This window comes from Argopecten irradians, chromosome 12 (genome assembly GCF_041381155.1).
Source record: "Argopecten irradians isolate NY chromosome 12, Ai_NY, whole genome shotgun sequence".
NCBI lineage: Eukaryota > Metazoa > Mollusca > Bivalvia > Pectinida > Pectinidae > Argopecten > Argopecten irradians.
The window spans coordinates 7,485,215-7,506,745 of record NC_091145.1 but is presented as its reverse complement, the minus strand read 5'-3'; the positions used below and the strand labels follow the sequence as shown (position 1 = coordinate 7,506,745).

The 21,531-nt window shown below is 34.8% G+C and overlaps 1 protein-coding gene across 1 annotated transcript in view; it reads right to left on the bottom strand.

Moving 5' to 3' along the window:
* Positions 1-21,531, bottom strand: part of LOC138336069 (inositol 1,4,5-trisphosphate receptor-like) — a 125,749-nt gene that overhangs the window by 82,766 nt on the left and 21,452 nt on the right. Inside the window, exons 3-12 of the mRNA XM_069285354.1 lie at positions 9,508-9,632; positions 8,981-9,067; positions 6,244-6,402; positions 4,092-4,190; positions 3,513-3,602; positions 3,089-3,235; positions 2,198-2,293; positions 1,620-1,777; positions 1,037-1,136; positions 182-342 (exon numbers count right to left, since the gene is read on the bottom strand). Of these exons, the coding sequence (XP_069141455.1) occupies positions 182-342; positions 1,037-1,136; positions 1,620-1,777; positions 2,198-2,293; positions 3,089-3,235; positions 3,513-3,602; positions 4,092-4,190; positions 6,244-6,402; positions 8,981-9,067; positions 9,508-9,632 (1,222 nt within the window). The remainder of the gene's footprint in view (positions 1-181; positions 343-1,036; positions 1,137-1,619; positions 1,778-2,197; positions 2,294-3,088; positions 3,236-3,512; positions 3,603-4,091; positions 4,191-6,243; positions 6,403-8,980; positions 9,068-9,507; positions 9,633-21,531) is intronic.

Sequence of the window (21,531 nt, the reverse complement as noted above, 5' to 3'; positions counted from 1 at the left end):
TGACAAAACTTTGTGAACATGCAGAAAATCATCCCTAATTGTTTCAATAAAAGGTAAATCACAACTGAACAATTTGTTAAAACACACTTATATCCATCTCGTAACAAGAACAGGACTCCGGAATATAAGCCCAATTTTGTCAACATGACAAGGTGTCATCTGAAAATACAATAAGTGATACCTTCTTTCATTCTGTGTGATACAGCCCTTTTCTAATTTGACAGCAAAGTCAGCCAGTACTCGACTGGCATCATTAGCGAAATCCAGATCCCTGACTTCTGATGGTGGGACCGGTACTATAGCGAATGCCTCTCTATCCTCCTTTATCTGAGCACAGCCAACCTAGAGTAGAGATTTACTAATTACTCATTATCAAATCATTGTTCCTGATGTATACAAATTGAATATGGGGCAATTACAGAAATGGCCTACTCTAGCAATAGGACATTAAAATAGGACATCGCCTGAAGAAGGATGGTGCAACTCTGAAAGCTACTAGCGACAGAAAAGTGATATTTTGTCTTCTTCTTTTGATTTTTTAGTTAATGTTTAAAGATGCTCCACCACTGACAAATGGTATTTTTTCATTATCAAAAACAGCAGCAGATGATTTAGTATTTTTCTTCAGTTACAAAAGTTACTTACTTTACACCATTACCAGCATTGAAAAGTTTGAGCTTCTAATTTTACTTCAAGTTAAAAATATGAAAAAATAATTAATTGCATCCTGAAAAAATTCTGTGGCACTATATCTTATATAAAATGAAGTAATGTTTGTGATGCACCAAAGGCGAAATAAATTATTTTATGTTATTTTTTTGTGTTTATTAGACATATATATATATATATATACGATTAAACTCCAATTATTGTTCAAATGATGAATATCATTTATGCTCTGTCGGCGGTGGAGCATCTTTAAATACAACTTAATCATCTAGTTTGAAATTTAGCAGTGAATTTTGATCAAACACTTAGGGTTTGGTGGTAAGTCTAGCAATTATCATTCACAGAAACAAAATGAAGAAGCATGTACCTTTTTCATGATTGGTTTATCCTCGTCCTTGTCCAGCGGGATGGAAGTGCTATGGACCCAGCTGTTGGTGCATAGGTGATGTAGTCGCACAAACGAGTTCCTACAACACGTACAGTAAAGGAGAGTCAGTCTTACACATATTATTTTGATTATTGAATAGATAAAAGTTTGATTAAGGCAATCACAGATCAAAGGTTAATAATGTAAATATAACTGTCATCAAAATAGACATCCACAAAATGTATTTAAAAATTTACTATAACCTTGAAACTATCATTTAATGTCACTGAACTAGAAATGTCTGCAAGATTTAAATGTTCCCACTTCAATAATATGAAATCGGCAGGTGATGAGAGCCATTATGACATTGAAAGGACCACAAAGACTTGATGGACAGGCCTTGGTTAACCTAAATGTCCCCTGTTTTATGGCAAAAACATCAAGATTAATTCTCAAATTACAATATGATATATGTCACTAACTAGTGTTGCATTATTAGCATTATTGGTTAGAATTATTTCTTTGGACAATAGACTATAATCCATTTGAGTAAGAAAATGAAATCTTATAGCACCAGTTATACCTAGGTACATGTGAATCTCTGGTCATTGTGGTAGGATCCAGCTCAAATATGGTGGCTACATCATGACCATGAGGTACAGACACGAGACAGAAGACAGGGGTCGTACTGGTCCCCCGTAGTTTGTTCCTCATCGTATCGGGGGCCTGGTCTTTGTCCACCTTGAATAAATAAAGGTCAAATGATAAGTTTAAGGTCCAATTAACAGCTACTGTCTTTTAAGGATGTGCCAAATTTAGGTGGTGGAGGAAAGTGTGAGTACCCAGAGAAAAACCATCAATCAGCAGTCAATACCTGGTAAAGAATATTTTTATTTAGTTAAGTTAAGACTTTATCTAATTTCTATTAAATATGGAGTGATCAAATTTTCTTTAACTGTTCCACTATGCGATTGATTAAAGCATTAAGCAACTTTTCAGAGAAAACAATGTGAACTTCGATCACAAAATAACGACGTCACAATGAAACCTACCCTCAATGGAGTTAAATCTGTTATATGCAAAGACAAAATTTTCGCTGATAACAAAAACTCCTCTTTTTAACTTGGATGTATTTTATGTGTTAGTTGAAGTAAAGTTTACCTCCGCAGCTAAATATTGTCCCGTAGCCAGATGTTTGAACCTGTACAGACTCATCCATTGTCCTGCTCCACCTCGACAGGGGTCATGTTGTACCACCTACAAACAATAAATTAAATGTACAATATCAAATTATAGTTTGACAATAAAATCAAACCTGTTTTTTGACCACTTCAGTATTCCGAATTTGCATATTACATACAGAGTTATCTGCACTTGCGGGTAGGTATTGATTGTGAGGTCATGTGTTTGTGAGTGTGACGTCATGTGTTTTGGAGAAAACAACGTGAATTGCGCTCACAAAATAATGCCGTAACAATCGATACCTACCCGCGAGGGAGCTAACTCTGTAATATGCAAAGACCGAATATAGACCACATGCATGATAAGACCAATTTGTCAGTGTTCCAATTGGTCAATTTCAACACAAATTGCCATGTGTATAAATACCACTTGGTTATAAATACATTTTTTCATGGTTGCTTTGGGTAGTCTTTATAGACAGGTTTGATTGTATTAAGTTTTAATATTTTGTTACAACATCTAGCTAGTTTTTGCAAAAAAGACATTTAAAGGACCTCACTTTATACTGATAATGCATTCAATTGACATTGATACAGAGAGTCCATCTTAAAACTGACCTCATATATAAACAATACCGAGGGCAAACTCTGTAGTTATGAATGAAGCCTTTAAAAGTAGTAAACATCTTAATTAAACCAACAGAAAATACAGCACCAATAGTTGACAAACAAGGTTACTGAATTATTTTACAGGATACTACAGAGTACATCTGTACTTCTGTAGAGTACCAAAAAGCTATCACTCAATCAACACTTGATAATTGCTCCATATTTAGCACTATCAAGAATCAAACTTTTGTTCGATGAATACCTCAATTTCCCACAATGCCTTTGAGCTGGTTGCTGTGGTAGCGGTCTGCCTGGCAGTTATCCTTAGGAACACGAATTGTTGCCGTTTATACTCGTCACACGTCAGAAACATCTGCTCCTCAGCATGGAAGAGTCGTACTACATCTCCCTACAAATATATACCACAAAATAGAAGTACATATTTAATTTTCCTTAAATATCAATACTGCACAATACTGCTCATGATAATGTATAGTATTCAATATAATCAAAGTAACATTTTCCATCTCTTTTCCTCACAATTGTGCCAAACCTATTAAAGTAACATGATATAGTGATTTTTCAAGAACCAGTATATAGCTGAATCAGAACTTTTTCTGCGAAATAAACATTTTGACCATTTTCGAAAATTCAAAATCTTTTGAAACTTCTTCAGAATATCTTACCCCTTTGAGAACTTCATCTTTGTTTTCTCTGTAGTCCATGAACAGTGTCATTTTCCAGCATGCTGGGCTAGCAGTGTTTACAGAGTTTACCTGAAATATAACAAGTTTTACTAAATTTCAGATACAGCTCTTATGTAAAACATTACCATATTTATTCAAATACAAAAAATGCATTGATTTGCTTTAGATTAAATTGAATTTACTATGCTAGCTTTATTTTAGAAGGACATTCACATACATCCTGACAAATTTTCAAGAATTTGCTATCATGGATAATAATTTAACACTGTTGATTTTAACAAGATGTAAAGTTTAAAAGGTTGTTGAAAGTTGATAATTAAATTGTACAAAGAATCAAAACTAGAATCAGGGACATTTCTGGTAAGCAACTATAAGAACTATCTAGAGTAGATAATTCTGACATTGATCGTCTGAGAAATCCACAATCCTGACCTAAATGTCATAGAACAGATTTGATTATTGAGTGAGACAGAATTTGGCAGTCTAGACAGCTTCAGCTTGGGACGCAAGTGTCCAGTTTTTCGAGGATCTGCTGTAGCAGAATCCTGACAAACCTACCTCCTTACAGCCCGGCTTGTCAATCAGTTCGTAGGTACTGGCGTGTAGAGGCTGCCCAGCATTGACAGGGTTGAGTACCACCTTATCACCAACCACAACCTATATAACAGTGTAATAACATCTTAATTATTGTTAGTGTTATCTCATTTCTGGTAAACTGTTGCTACACATTTTACAGAACACATGTATATTTTACTGAACATGCCTCTCAAATGCTTCTATCTCCCCCACCTCTTTTTTCCTCCTCTCCTCCCACAACCCTTTTTTCTCTTTCCTTTTCAACCCTTTTTTCTCCTTCCTCCACTTCCTCCTTTCTCCCATCCTTTACCTGTTTTTTCTCCTTCCTTCACCCTTTTTTTCTCCTTCCATCACCTGCTTTTTCTCCTTCTTCCCATCCCCCACCTGTTTTTCTCCTTCCTCTCATCCCCAACCTCTTTTTTTCTCCTTCCTGCCATCCCTAACCCCTTTTTTCTCCTTCCTCCCATCCATAACCCCTTTTTTCTCCTTCCTCCCATCCTTCACCTGTTTTTTTCTTCTTCTCCCATCCCCCACCTGTTTTTTCTCCATCCTCCCATCCCCAACCTCTTTTTTCTCTCCTTCCTTCCATTCCTAACCACTTTTTTCTCCTTCTCCCATCCCCCATCTGTTTTTTCTCCTTCTCCCATCCCCACCTGTTTTTTCTCCATCCTCCCATCCCCCATCTGTTTTTTCTCCTTCCTCCCATCCCCAGCATGTTTTTTCTCCTTCCTACCATTCCGAACCCCTTTTTTCTCCTTCCTCCAATCCCCAACCTCTTTTTTCTCCCTTCCTCCCATCCCTAACCCCCTTTTTTCTCCTTCCTCCCATCCTCACCTGTTTTTCTCCTTCCTCCCATCCCCCACCTGCTTTTTTCTCCTTCCTCCCATCCCCAACCTCTTTTTTCTCCTTCCTCCCATCCTTCACCTGTTTTTTCTCCTTCCTCCCATCCCCCACCCGCTTTTTTTTCCTTCCTCCCCATCCCCCACCTGTTTTTTTCTCCTTCCTCCCATCCCCCCCGCTTTTTTCTCCTTCCTCCCATCCCCAGCATGTTTTTTCTCCTTCCTCCCATTCCTAACCCCTTTTTTCTCCTTCCTCCAATCCCCAACCTCTTTTTTTCTCCTTCCTCCCATCCTTCACCTGTTTTTTTCTCCTTCCTCCCATCCCCACCCGCTTTTTTCTCCTTCCTCCCATCCTCCATCTGTTTTTTATCCTTCCTTCCATCCCCCATCTGTTTTTTCTCCTTCTCCCATCCCCCATCTGTTTTTTCTCCTTCTCCCATCCCCACCTGTTTTTTCTCCTTCCTCCCATCCCCCACCTGTTTTTTCTCCTTCCTCCCATCCCCAGCATGTTTTTTCTCCTTCCTACCATTCCTAACCCCCTTTTTTCTCCTTCCTCCCATCCCTCACCTGTTTTTTCTCCTTCCTCCCATCCCCCACCTCTTTTTTCTCCTTCCTCCCATCCCCCACCTCTTTTTTCTCCTTCCTCCCATCCCCCACCTGTTTTTTTTCTCCTTCCTCCCATCCCCAACCTCTTTTTTCTCCTTCCTCCCATCCCCGACTTCTTTTTTCTCCTTCCTGCCATCCCCATCCTCTTTTTTTCTCCTTCCTCCGATCCACCACCTTTTATTTATCCACCCCTCCCAGTCCCATTTTTCTCTTTCTCCTCTCCTCCACACCTTTTTTCTTTCCATTTTTTGTGTTCATTTTAAGAAAGAGCCAGCCACTACCTCAATGTATCAGTGGCATTTGGAAACCATTTGCAACAGACTTTTTAAAAGAAAATTAACGAAAGGAACATCGAATAAGACAATAAAGCTATTGGTACATCAAATGTTTACATTCAGATATAAGAATAACATACACCAAAGGAAAGGCATCAGGTCAAAACTCTATTTTATCTAAATTGTGTTGATATGTAAAGCTTTACTGATTGACCAATACTGGCAATAGTGTATAGCTATCAAAACTCTGGTATCCGATAAATTAGCTCTCCCCCTCTTTTTCACCAATTATATCAAAATTTATTTATATTTCCTGTTTGTTGAATTTAAATTCATTTCATTGAAACAATGATAGCGTTATTAGGAAATATTTAATCATCAAACAATACAAAGCCTAAACGATAGTGGACGTACCGGATCGCCAGCCTGTCGGAGTTTGTAGAAGGGCATGATATAAAACCAGGAACCTTCATTTCCTGCTGTGTCCAAGGTCACTCGCATGGCATTCTTCTCCAGTAGGGCAGGCAGACGCTTATTGACAGTCAGATATTTGTTACTCTTCAGATGGAGTAACTGAAACATCAAACAGACAAAAGTGAACAAATTATTCAATAAACTAATAGTCAAACTTGGAAAGTTAAATAAAAATGTTTGTTTTAATAGCTTGCTCAGCTGTAAATTTGGTTTCAAAAGGATGAATTTGTTTAATTTTATTTTCAGGGCTACAAAATTTTCTAAATTGCAAAATTGGTGCACCTACGTAATAAAATTATACACACATGAGAACTAGTTTGTAAGCTGAAAATCATATTATGTTCATAGTATGCCACAGGTCCATTATCAAATATCAACTAGGTCTCTCAGTTATTGGCAAGAAGTTGTCCAAAGAATTGTAGCCTTTTTAATCCCAACTGTTTTTTAATGAAGGTAAGGCCAATTTATTTGAACGAACATGGAAGCCCTTCATACCAACAATGTTCCATGTACAATGATATGTATCTGGACTTCTTAGTTATAGAGTAGTTGTTTATAGGGAAAAGTTGATGACTGGATAGCCAACTGACTGGGTAACAGATACTGGAAGGGTGATGCCATAAGCTAGCTCACTTGTACTAAAATTATGTAAAATTTAGTTTGCATTAACAGTTTGAAGACACAAATCAAGCCATCATAATTATTGTAGTATTACTATCATAAGTGCCACATATTCCTCCTGATGCTTGTAGAGGAGCTGGTTAGCATGGATCGATATTCTTTATTGCTTTGATATGAAGACAGGTGTCAAGTTATACAGTAACAATCTGTAGGCCTAACTAATATCTTCTCACACAGGGAAATATTGTAAAATCAATATAAACTAGACCTAATTGATACTGAGATGCTTCGTTTGGGAGTGCATTGCTCTAAAGCCCTATTGGCAGAGAAACTATAGAACCAAAGGCAATGGCAGCTGATAAATTTTAACAGAATCCTATGACATATCACATTCTGAACAGAATCGTATGATGGATCGTATTCCGACGACAACTACTCTATAATTTCTTATGACATTTAAGGAATGCTGGTTCTGTGATCCAATAACAAAACAACCTGACAAACATACTGTAACATTTGGTAACAAGACACCGATCAGATTTGGTTGTTCACAACCTTTGGTAATGTATTTTGATAATAGAATTCTGTATAGAGTAATCCAATTTCAGGGAACAAATGTCAATGGAACTAATATCTTAGACTATATATAGTGAATATTGTTTCTGGCTGTCTGGATTGAGTTCTGTAGGTGTTATGTAGAAATGGAGCATCTCGTTTAGATACAACAATAACTGCATATTGCAATCTAAACACTTTCAGGAGTGTTATAAACACCAAATTCCACTCACAAAAGTGATAAATTCTTCTTTGCAGCAATTTTTGCAGCATTTCAGTATCATTCCGGAAAATAGGGACATAATGATTTTACTAGATACAACACTAGAATACATCAGATGACACGCTTATTGAGACGATCCCCGATCGGAGAATCATAAATAATGCTGGAGCTCTGTCAGGAGTTGTGTGATGTTACCGATCAATTGCTCCCTCTAGAACTGACAAGTCTGCAGGGAGATGGTATAATTACAGTTAACCAAGTTATCCTTATCAATCAACTCTCCCAGCTTCTTTTATCAGCTGCACGGAGCAGTTATGAATAGTTAAGATGACGTCAATAGGCGTAATGTTTCCAGAAATAGCTGGTATTTGTGATATATACAGTGGGTCTACATTTTATAATTGGAATCAGTGGCTGGGCATACAAGGATTGAGCCATCATATTTATGTATTGCATTACACAAAACCCCCAACCCTGAGGCATTAGCTTTATCAATTTGTTCAACAATAAGTTTTTATGAATCAGATATATATATATATATTTTTTTTTTTTTTTTTTTTGCTTATTGAATAAATAAATTCTTTGTTTCATCACTTAAGAATCAGATATATATATATATTTTTTTTTTTTTTTTTTTTTTTGCTTATGGAATAAATAAATTCTTTGTTTCATCACTTAAGAGTTACTGTAGAAAATGTACTTATTTTTGTGCAATCAAATTTTAGCACTAACACGATTTTGACCAGGTTAGTGCAATAATGAATTAACACAATTTTGTTTTATTGCTGACGTGAAAAGTGCTGAAATATGATTAACACTAAAATATGTACATTTAAAGAATATCATTGAATGATTTGATGTTTAATTTATTATTTTCTCTGATCAACCCTTTCCTTGTGGATAATATGAGTAACTTAACCATAATTTTACTTACTAATTGCTTAATACTTGTATGCCTTAGGATTTCAAATCAATGGTACATCTTTAAACAACTTTTGCTTTGATAAACAAGTATGTTTCTTTCGATTATGACTAACAAAATGAATTATCATAAAACTTTATACAAACAAAAAAGTTTTATGTATTAACGTCAAAATTGCATATCTATGAGACATAGGAATTTGCTAGAAACAGTCAGGAAATTGTTCTTTCAAACTTAACAGAAAATGCCATAAAAAGTCAATTTGATGTCTTAGTGTACATAACTCACATTTCATATAGATTTGTCAAGAGATAGTCAGTTTATTATGAACAGATCTAAACATGTAAAATTGTTACCTGAATCACATTGCCGTACTGGATTTCTGACCCTAGCTGCTTCTTATTCTCAGCCTCGTTCTGTTTTTTCTCCAATTCCGCGGCATGCTAAAAAGAAACACATCGGCTTCAATGACATCAAAAATCAGCTTTACCAATCTGGATGCAATATAAATCTTTAACTGAAAGTTTTATTTGAATTATGGTTAGCCAAATCTGTGCTTGTTTGGAAGTCAAGATTTACAATTGTTTTCATTTTGAATACCATACTACTTTGGCAGTTGCGAAATAATTATAAACTCAATTGAAAAAGTTAAAACTTTATCCTTTAGAATTTAATATTTATAAATCCTTTAGAATTCAATATCTTAAGTCCCTATCGAGTATCAGTGCTAGGAAACAGGTACAAGAATGTACACTTAAATTTTAAAAGTTAAAATAATTTTTTCAAGTTAGCTTAATTTGCAATATTGCTACATCATATACATAACTAAAACATTAGTCTTTATTGGAACTGATGTTAACTGGTGAATCTGCTTAAGACTTACGTGTAGTTTCTTTAGAAGAACTGTATCTGGAGCACTGGTGAGGTTTGTTCCGCCAGTACGCTGTGCTGTCCAGAACTGGTTCTGGGCTGAATATCGGTTCATAGGACATATTTTGAACAGGCAGTCTGTAAAGACAAAATGTTTCAAACATTTTCAGTTTCAATCTTTAGACCCTTTCTAATTTATATGCTAAATATAATATGTCTACATAAATATGTAAATGTAGCAGATTTGATGTGCACATCTCAACCCTTGGAGTTTAGATATTACTGTATTTAAAGTTAATTTTGTGAGGACAATCATCACTTTCCTTATTTGACAGAACGTTGATGTGGATCAGGGTTTAATCAAATATGATCTACATAATTTTACGACTTGGTGGATTCATTGTTCACTTTTTAGATTTGGAAATGGTAAACAAGGCAGAAGAATTTGGGAGCATTTTCTAACTAAATGATGGATCTACTTGCCATCCTGTGACCTCCACCCCCAAAAAGCAATGTAAAATGAACATAACTTCGGACAAGTATGTCAAATCAATATAAATATATAGTTGAGTTTCAGCCTTATCCATGGTTCATAAATTGCAGAGTAAGCAAACTATCAGATAGTATCATGAGCTGTACATTTAATTCTATATATCAAAGCAATCATAAATCATTCGAGATGAGCTAGGTTGTTAAGCACTTAATCATTTATGAAAGACGGTAGATAATTCATAGTTTAATTGCAAGGCTGATGCTAATTTATAATTCCTTAGGGCTTAACTCTGTATCTTCATTTATGTATATACCTAGACTGGCCACTTTATTGAGAGCCGCTATGTTGTTATGAGATTTTCTCAGCAGACTTCTAATACTAGATTATGTATCCCTAGCTTGAAACTAAAAGTCTGGTCAAATCTGAAATCAGATTACATCACAGAGACAAACAAGCCAAATTTTAGTGATTTCAAAATACTATAGCAAGACTGATCACCAGTCTCTAAAATAACCTTCCCTATACTGTGTCATAAGACATGAGAAAGGGAGACAACTCTGTCAGTTCTGTACACCAGAACTAATGAGAAACACTTCTTGCTGTCATATACACAGTGATAAGGTAAGAGGTTAATAGGTTGTTGACAGCGAGGCACATTTACACCGACTTTATGTGATGTAATTAGGCAGTAGAGAGAATGACGAATGTACCATCTAATAGGATTATATCCTTACTTAACAAGTATAGTACTATACCACTAATAAATAACACACTATTCCTACAACACTGTGTACCACTGCCACTGTACACAAAACCGGATGTATATATTTACACTGTTTAAATGATATTCATTTGATCTCAATTAATCTGTATGTTAATACAACAAAGGAACGTATTAATTATTGTTTTTTTATTTATGTATACACACATAAATAATTCTCGTGTCAAGAGATCTAAAGAGAAATTTCATTAGAATTGTTAATATGTTTTTTATCTAATGAATGACAGACATACAACTGTGTGCAGATATTTTCTACTCTAATGGAAAGTCCAAGGGATATAGAAAATTGAAATTTCTTCTCAATCACAGCAATATTATAAGTGTGCATGTAAATCAGACCGCCATAAAATGATAGGAGACTGGAGAGAAAGAAAATTTCCCAAGCAAAAAAAGGCCAGGGAACTTAATTTAAACTGCTGCACAGGGTGAGATTGTTCTAATTATCATACAGTATACACATGTACAGAACGCCCATGTGTATTGGGAATCTGCAATTCATACAATTGACAAGTACTTGCCTCGGTAACTGTTCTAGTTACTTGAACAGGATATATAAACATACAGCTAAGCCGTGTAAGATCTTCTTTATTGAAAAACACAGTAATCTTGTTTCAAAAGAGCGTTATATGAGTTTCTCTCGTCTCTGACTAAAACAGGAAGCTGCGTGATCATGTGCACATTTCACCAAGAATTAATTCCCATAAAAGATGCATTGATCAATAATCCATACAAGAGAAATATTTAGTGAAATCTACAACAGCCTAAAAGCTTTCCTTCCCATGATATAATTGCAAATACATGAACAGAATAGTTCATTTCAGTTTGGGAAATCAATATTCGAAATCACTTTGTGCGGAAAGATATGACGATCGAGCTTGTAGTTTGATAAGATGGGTTTAACATCAGAAAGGTATTCAAACAGAACAAAGATATAAGTTTACCAAGGAAACATGCATAAGAAAGACACTCATATTTTTAAAGAGTTATTGACAAAATAACACATTTGACATTGACGTCAAATACATTGTACAACACTAGCACATTATCCATTTTTAGCTGGATTCAGCCAATTATCGTGGCCAAGCTTTAGACAATAAGAAGGAGTCATTGAAACATTGAAAAAAGATTAAGTCAACGTCAAATTATCTGAAGTGAATTCTATATTGATCAATAAGTTTTTTCCAATAAAATTTCTTTTTTTGAGCAACAGCAGTATTTTTTTTTTTTTTTTTTTTTTTGCATTTAGCATTTTGCAGTTACTTCATTGAAAGGGACTTTGACAGGATAAATTCGTTACTTGTATCTTGCAAGGCGATTTTAAACCTTAATTCTTTTCCATATTAGGTCACTAACAAACTGTGTAACTATAATATATGGTACTCATAGTAGCTAGATAACAGCATTGAATGCCAGAACAGAAACAAATATGTCACCATTTCGTTGAAACTCAAGATGTCTGAGACTCATAAACAAATTTATACTCAATTTTAACTCAATAGCTTTGATACGTAACCCCATTATTATTCAGCCTTTTGCAGACAGACTAGGGCAACAGGCACTGGTTTTACTAATATATATGCTGGAACTAAAACAATATATCAAAACTCTTGGTCGCTACATGGTTAGGATTCTGAGAAAGAAAGATAATTAAATGGAGATGATATCAATATTTTCTTCATTCTTGCATAGATCTTTTGATATTCATTAAAACAAACACATCTAAAAACAAATCAATGGCTTTCAGCACATTTTTCCTGAGAAGTATATCATGTAGTCTTCATTAATTTAAGGAAATTCTGCAAAACAGCTCAGAAACTTTTTATTTCAATTTGGCGATTTTCATGACATTAAATGGAATCCATTGTTACTTTCCATAAAACATGACCTTACAAATGATTAATTTGCACCTCTTTATCTAGAAATACAAAAATAAGATCTATGCTGCGATTACATTGAAGCCTTCCTTATCTAGGTTAGCAGTAGGATATATCATCAGGATACTGTATATATATGCCATGGTTTATCAGACTATCATCAGGATATCGTAGCAAACAAAAATACACCATGATGGAATCAACAGCAGCCTATCCAACATCACAGTGAAAAAGACAGCTGAACCCAGGTATTCTGGTTAAATCCACCAGGCTTTAATTCTAAGTAAAGGTCAGAACACAAGCTACTATTGTAGGATGCTAAACATTGAGATGATGCATAAAACAATCTGTAGAGGAAATGGATTAAAATTTTTGCGAACACCAAAAATTATAAAGCATTATTCTGTTTATGTTTTTAAAATGAATGACAGTTTTTTCAGGTACATGTGTTACCTTTGCATTTAGGCATACAGTTGTTTAATTTTAAAGCACCAAAACTCAACATTACGGATCGTAGATTTGCACATCTTCTATCAGTGATCACTTTGTAATTTTTTTTAAAGTATCATTTGGACAACACAGATCATCTCATCAGACTAAGGTGGTCCATATCACAGTGACAATGCATTGCACATTAGATTTAGGGGATGAAATTTTAGAAAAAAAAATCTTTATAATTTAGAAGCAAATTGACCAAGACTTGACAATATTAGAATGGACAGATAGAATAAATGGTCTCCCTTTATTTTTTTTCCTTCAAGCATTAACATGAGACTTCATCTAAGGCGACCTAAAATATAAAATAAAAAGAACTTAAAGCAGTTCTCACCTATCCATCCTCAGCCTATACTTTGCTTGACTCACAATTGATCATGAACAACCAATGGAAGAACAATGCATTTCCAATTATAACACAGGAATTGGAGATGTAAGGAAAAACATTTGAGAATTTTGTATCATCTAAAGTGGAGTTAAGCTTATCAGAGACGGAATATGCATGTATGCACAAAAACACAAGATGTTATATCTAATATCACTTCCTTCTAACGAAGCTTAAATGTCTCTCATACACAGATCAAAATCTAAGTGCAAGGTCACTTCCTGCTTACATTACAATTCCTGTTTTATCTGAGTGTAAGTTTATGTTAAATATACATAAAACAATGCAATTGTTGTACGTCTACATATATACCTTAAATGCAACTTAAAAAGATTTGTATTTGAATAACAGATTTTTTAATCGGACCACTCCTATGTTGTATTAGCTTCAAAACTGTTAAAGTGTTATGCTTTGTTAGCAAAAAAAGTTATTTGGCTGGAAAGATAATTTCCAGACATCAGACTTTGTCATTCTCCATCTAATAATATTGATATTCAAGTGAAATGAATTGTAATAAAAAATTTCCCTTAATGTATTTATCTGATCAATACTTATTTTATGACTGTTACCATAAACCGCTTCTTGGTTACCATAGAAACCATGAAATATTGTATTTGCAATCACTGAAATCTAATTAATTTCAACATAATGGTCACTGTTTTAATGGGAATAATATATTTATACCTCAAATTATACCACGTATACAGCGTATCCATGCATATAAATAATTTAATTGCCACAATGATCATGTCAGGATATCGTGCCGAGTATCATTTTGCCACTAAATCGTCCTTTTAAGGACATGGATAGTTTGACTAGGCAGCTTGGTGCCTTCATGGACGTGAGCTTGATGCTGGATATAGGGCGCAAGTCATGAAATTTTCTCTTTTGAATCGACAATATATGTTTCTGAAATATTGTGCATAGGATTGAATAAAATAATTCACGTGGATGTCAGAAAGGTTTACTGCTACCAATATTAATAAGATGTACTGTTAAGACATTCATGGAGAAAAAAACTTGCCAGTGCTAGGGTAAAAATAAAAGCATCACTGCAGTAAAATTGGAGCATGATAATTATGAGCTTCAACTGAGAAATGTCAAAGTAACGGGAATAAGGTTTCCACTAATCCATCAAACTGCTGGGTACACACAAAATCAATACACACAGAGATTTATAGCTATACAAATCATATATGGTTATAATGTCTAGAGATGAGCAGAATGATTTTTTGGTAAACCTTATAATTTTCCTGAAAACTTACACACTGGAGATATATCAATCTACATCACAAAATACCCCATAGATAATTTTCCATAATTATTTCTTCATGATTATGTAAATTTTGTAATATATACATGCAGTCAAACCTGTCTATAAAGACCACCCGTGGGTCAAGGGAACATTAGTCTATATGGCTACATGTTCTTTATACACAGGTGAAATGTGTAATAGCTAACCATTTCGGACCTTTGGAGAGTGGTCTCAATTAGCAGGTGGTCTTTATTAACAGTGGTGATCGCAAAAGGCCAGTGTTCACTGTACTCTGCTATAAAAACCTTTTTTTCTTTTTTCTTATCATTTCTGATATCTGAATAGGTTCAAAACAATCTATAGCAAATGTTGAAGTTTAATACATAATGCCTTTTTATTGAGAACAAACTGAAGGATATTCTAAATACTTCTAAGTGTGGTAGAATATATAACTGGTTTAGTGAGAAATCTACTGAGCAGTAGGCGGAATCTATAGCTAATGTTTAGATTAACAAACATAATGCATTATAATTTAGAATAGTAGAATTTTAGAATGCATGGTTTTTGTGGTACAATATAAATATTATATCAAAACTGGTTTAGCGAGAACTTTACTGGGCTGTAGGCGTGATCAATGTGGACTGATAGTTTATACACCTGTTTGGGCTTAACCTTTAAATATTTACAAGTTTTCACTCGGTTTGAATAGTGCCTCTACACAAGCAAGGCAGCATTTGATAGGAACCTATATAGAACATGTAATCCACTTCACAAAAAAGTCTACGTAAAAGAACACATGGGGCTAGCTTCTCTGTGTGTGAACTCCAAAAGCTTTCAGATCTACAGGAGCATATAGATACATACTCTCGGGAAGTTAATGAAGAAATTAGTGATTCACTGAAAAACTCCCTGTCCATCCGTCAATGACAATTTTACGTTGTACCCGATTGTGCGACTATATGTCTGATCAGGATTTATAAGTGTCAGGTTTAAGGTACCTCCCAAGGAATATATAAAACTTACAGGTAGAGTGCTATCACTTATCACAACCTGTGGGCTGGACTTTAAATGTCTATCGTTTTGTCGACCCATCTGACAATGGTCTCCCCAATCTTTATCAATCTACCTAACATTTGATCACTGTATAAGTGTATTGTACTCTGTGAATGACAACCGTCACATACCACTTTCCTCTCTCTATAATGAAGTGTCATACTCGCTGATGTAAAAATTCATAAAAGGTGACGTTAAAATGATTATGCGGTTTTTCGTAATTATGCTTCATCTATAGGCGGTTACCAAACAAGCGTTATGTTGGACATGGAACTGATCATGATCATGAGAGGCTTGGCTTGTCGCCATTCATCCTGGTAAAATATATTAAGTGAAGATGTGAAAGACAAGATAATTAGACGACTGTAATATTAAACATCTGAATCATCATCATTTTGATAGCACTACCCTCTGTTCGGGTCCTAGGAAATGTTTACACATTCCAGTATGAATAAACATTGGTATCACATTTACATAAATCTGTATATAAACAAACTTTAGTGTGTTGAATAATACAAAACCAAAATATTAAACAAAGGTCTTGTGAAAAGGAATTACCTTCTGAAATAGTTGAGGCGGAATTTAATTCTTTGTGATATAAGTGACTGCCCTTAAACAAGACTTGATCACTGATGTTTAGTTTTAATCTTACAAATTCTGTATAAGAAAGAAGAAAAAAGAAAGAAAGAGAAGCTGACCTAATATGTTTGCATTGTGAAAAAAGAAAGAAAGAAAGAAAGAAAGAAGAAAAAAAAGGAAAAAGAGAAAGAAAGAAAGAACGAAAGAAAGAAAGAAAGAAAGAAACTACCTAACATGTCTGCATTGCGGTGGCTTAACTAATGCATTTCTAGATAAAGTTCAAGCATTAACAGATTTTACATTAGTCTAGGACCTTGGGAACACCCCAAATTAAGTCTTTCTTTTGGAAGTTTGTGTATAATGAGCCAAAACAATACAAATTCCTGCATTTTGTGAGCTCCAGAAAATGAGAGTTATTCTTATTGAGAAATGTTTTAACTTAATTCATGGTCAAAATCCTTGACAGAGATGTGCTGCACTTGGTCATATATATTGCACAGCTCACTATTAATCTATGTTTGTTAGTTAAAATTAATATAAGGATCTCAGCTTTTCAAGTAATGAAATCTGGTATGTTCCGGCAGTTCAGAATTAAGGATCTCAGCTGATCAGGTAATGAAATCTGGTATGTTCCAGCAGTTAAAAATTAAGGATCTCGGTTGATCAGGTAATAAAATCTGGTATTTTCCAGCAGTTCAGAATTAAGGATCTCAGTTGATCATGTAATAAAATCTGGTATGTTCCAGCAGTTAAGAATTAAGGATCTCAGCTGATCAGGTAATAAAATCTGGTATGTTCCAGCAGTTAAGAATTAAGGATCTCAGCTGATCAGGTAATGAAATCTGGTATGTTCCAGCAGTTAAAAATTAAGGATCTTGGTTGATCATGTAATGAAATTTGGTATGTACCAGCAGTTAAGAATTAAGGATCTCGATTGATCATGTAATGAAATCTGGTATGTTCCAGCAGTTAAGAATTAAGGATATCAGGTAATAAAATCTGGTATGTCCCAGCAGATCAGAAGGATCTCAGCTGATCAGGTATTGAAATCTGGTATGTTCCAGCAGTTCAGAAAGATCTCAGCTGATCAGGTATTGAAATCTGGTATGTTCCAGCAGTTCAGAAGGATCTCAGCTGATCAGGTATTGAAATTTGGTATGTTCCAGCAGTTCAGAAGGATCTCAGCTGATCAGGTATTGAAATCTGGTATGTTCCAGAGATCAGAATTAAGGATCTCATTGTCAGGTAATAAAATCTGGTATGTTCCACCAGTTCTCAGCTGATCAGGTAATGAAATCTGGTTATGTTCCAGCAGTTCAGAATTAAGGATCTCAGCTGATCAGGTAATGAAATCTGGTATGTTCCAGCAGTTCAGAATTAAGGATCTCAGCTGATCAGGTAATGAAATCTGGTATGTTCCAGCAGTTCAGAATTAAGGATCTCAGCTGATCAGGTAATGAAATCTGGTATGTTCCAGCAGTTCAGAATTAAGGATCTCATTGTCAGGTAATAAAACCTGGTATGTTCCACCAGTTCTCAGCTGATCAGGTAATGAAATCTGGTATGTTCCACCAGTTCTCAGCTGATCAGGTAATGAAATCTGGTATGTTCCACCAGTTCTCAGCTGATCAGGTAATGAAATCTGGTATGTTCCACCAGTTCTCAGCTGATCAGGTAATGAAATCTGGTTATGTTTGAGATAGTATTAAGGATCTGATTTGGTCAGGTAGGGAAATCTGGTGTATATATTGGCTATGACCATCAGGCCATTCATCCAAGTCTGCCCCATCCTGTGGGGAGTCTGACAGAATCTGAAGATTAATATCTTGTCTGTGTCAGTGGTGGACTTGAGTGGTTACAGGCAAGGCTAACAAGATAAACCACCTTGTAGACATTTATCCAATATGATCAAGAATAGTGACAGTCTCTGGTTACAACACCTGACTTTACAAGGCAAGCACATACTGTATTTGATCAAATTACTTTTTATTGACATACCATATTCAATCAAATCAGCTACCCCCACTGCGACATCCCTCACTCCTGCTCCCTATTAGCATCCCAAGCTTTTTATAAAAAATATGTGCAAAAATTTTGTGAAAAAATATTCAAAATTTGTCCTATTAACCTTCCACCCCCACCCCCAACATTTGTTTTCAAGTACAATGTAATTATTATAAGTGCCCCGTGCTCTTACTGGGTGGAATACGGTATTCAACTTTGATACAGATTTATGCAATTATTTAGAAACAATGGACCATACAACTTTCATCAATAAATGATATAATACACTAATTCACATGGTATATGAGTGTAAGTATGTAATATAGAAACTGGTATTTGCAGGCCTTCTGCCAAGTCTTATCTTCAAACTCCAAAAATAAATGTGTACACTAGTTCATCTTCATTCATTCCCACTATAACCTTCAGGAATGGTTTCCACAGTAGATCAACATTATCATAGGATCACAGAGTAATCGAAAAGTGCTACTTTCAAAATTAGTATCATTTCCAATGTCAGTAAAATATCGGACTGTGGTGCCGAGCAGTTAAGATGTCTTGACATACTGTATTAACACCATTGCAGCCTGGCTTTCGTTCTGCTATGTATCTGCTATGATTTTGCATTAATGAAAAATAATAGCAAACTTTTGACAAAAGATAATATAAACTGTCCAAAATTAATACATTTTTTAATAATTCACGACAATGTATGACCTCAATATTTTAGATTGCAAGATCTAAGCAAAAAAAAAAAAAGTCTGATGGAATTTGATATTCCTTCAGCTAATGCTCATGCAACAACCCCATCATTCTTCCTCAGAGCCATGTCCATATGATAATTTAATCATTCTGAATCAGAATTTGGACACGATAAATTTATATCTTAACTGACAGATCAACCCCATTTATCCATATTTTCCCTATATCTTCACACATACCAATTAGTTTGCCTAAGCTCTGTGCAGTTATTTGTTATAGCGTCAATAGACAAGACAATTCCATTTCAGTAAAAGCCTTGTTGGTTGACCTAAGGAGAATCACAACAAAATCAATAGCCTTTAGTTTCCCTATTCTATGGAAGCCCAAACTTCCCCAGATTTAATAGCTAGATTTGTGTAATCAATCTGTTATGATGAATAAGAAATTAAATCTTTTATTAGTTATTGGATTTGACTTAATTGTTCAATGTAACTTGATCTACAAAGTGTGTTGACTTTTGACAGACAGCGTTTTATAAATACCAACAACCCGGCATGGGATTCAAGATTTTTGACACTTTTATTTAATATGACTGTAATTTAAATGATTAGTGAGTAATTAATTAACATTTTTAGCTTTCACTTACATAAGATTTAACCCTAACCTAATGTTTTTACTTTTTTTCCTTTAAATATTCCACACCATCAGTGAATAATCTAGCTCTTTTTTTACTAAACCAGTAAAAATTTCTATCAAAATTGCCAATTAAGCATTTCTTTTGAATTCAGAATCAAAATCTTTCAACGTACATAGCTCTGATTGACAAACCACAGATTCCCCAGCTCTGATCAACAAACCAAAGATTTTCAAGCGCTGATTGACAAACCAAAGATCTCCCAGCTCTGATCCACAAACCAAAGATTTCCCATTTCTGATTCACAAACTAAAGATCTCCCATTTCTGATCCACAAACTAAAGATTTCCCATCTCTGATCCACGAACCAAAGATTTCCCATTTCTGACTCACAAACTAAGATCTCCCATTTCTGATCCACAAACTAAAGATCTCCCAGCTCTGATCCACAAACCAAAGATTTTCCATTTCTGATCAACAAACCAAAGATCTCCCAGTTCTGATCGACAAATCAAAGATCACCTCGACAAATCAAAGATCTCCTGATTGACAAATCAAAGATCTCCTAATCGACAAATCAAAGATCTCTCATTTCTGATTGACAAACCAAAGATCTCCCATCTCTTTTCAACAATCTAAAGATCTCCCATTTCTTTTCAACAATCCAAAGATCTCCCAGCTCTGTTCAACAATCCTGATCTCCCATCTCTAATTGACAAACAAAAGATCTCCCAGCTCTGATCCACAAACCAAAGATCTCTCATCTCTGATCAACAAACTAAAGATCTCCCACCTCTGATCAACAAACAAAAGATCTCCCATCTGTAATTGACAAACCAAAGATCTCCCATCTCTGATTGACACCAAAGATCTCCCATCTCTAATTGAAACTTAAGATCTCCCATCTCTGATTGAAACCAAAGATCTCCAAGACTAACTGCTTTATCCAAAACATGAGGTAAGCTTTATTTGTTAATCCTAAGTATTTAATGACTTCTATGCAGACAGATAATGGCCTTGACCTTTGGAAAGACATCAGTATAGTTGTGCTACAGTTCCATTTACTATAAGTTACACTCAGTTTAAGCTAGCTAGGATACCAGGGTTATAGATCTGCCAGAATGAGGCTAGAAGTGCCCAAAATAACTACTGCATACTATATAGAGGTATTGAAAGTGTTATGTGGATAAACAAGATAAACAAAGAATCAATATTCATTGTAATATATCAGCTGGTGTGACAGTGACTGCTCTAAAAGCGATTATATTCATGTTAATATTTGGGTGTGATAAAAACTATAACTTGGTAAGATGTACTTTGCTGAGTTTGTTTCCCATAAATGCTTCAAAACTTAAATGCCAAACATGAATTGTGTGACGTTTCCCCACAGAAACAACTTCATTAATGGTTAAATGCTGATCATAAGGCTAAAGTTTGAAGAATGAAGAACAAATTAATTAATTTAAACTCTATTTTCACTTGGAATCTAATCAAATTACTTGTAATATTAACATGAAGTCAGCTTTCTGCCTTATTTAATCAATAGCATACTGATTTCACTACCCTCTTTCCCCACCCGTCATCTTCACCAGGTTGCCATTATATAATTAGCATATGTTTTAACTGGCCAAACATCATTTCTCTTAAAACTCTGTTACTCCAGTAAATAATTTTGAATATTTGAATGGGCACAATACAGTAGTTCTCAATGTATTCATTAAACAATCAATAATTTCACCCCAGAAGTAATTTACATATGGCCTCAATATCAGTGTTTCATTTTTT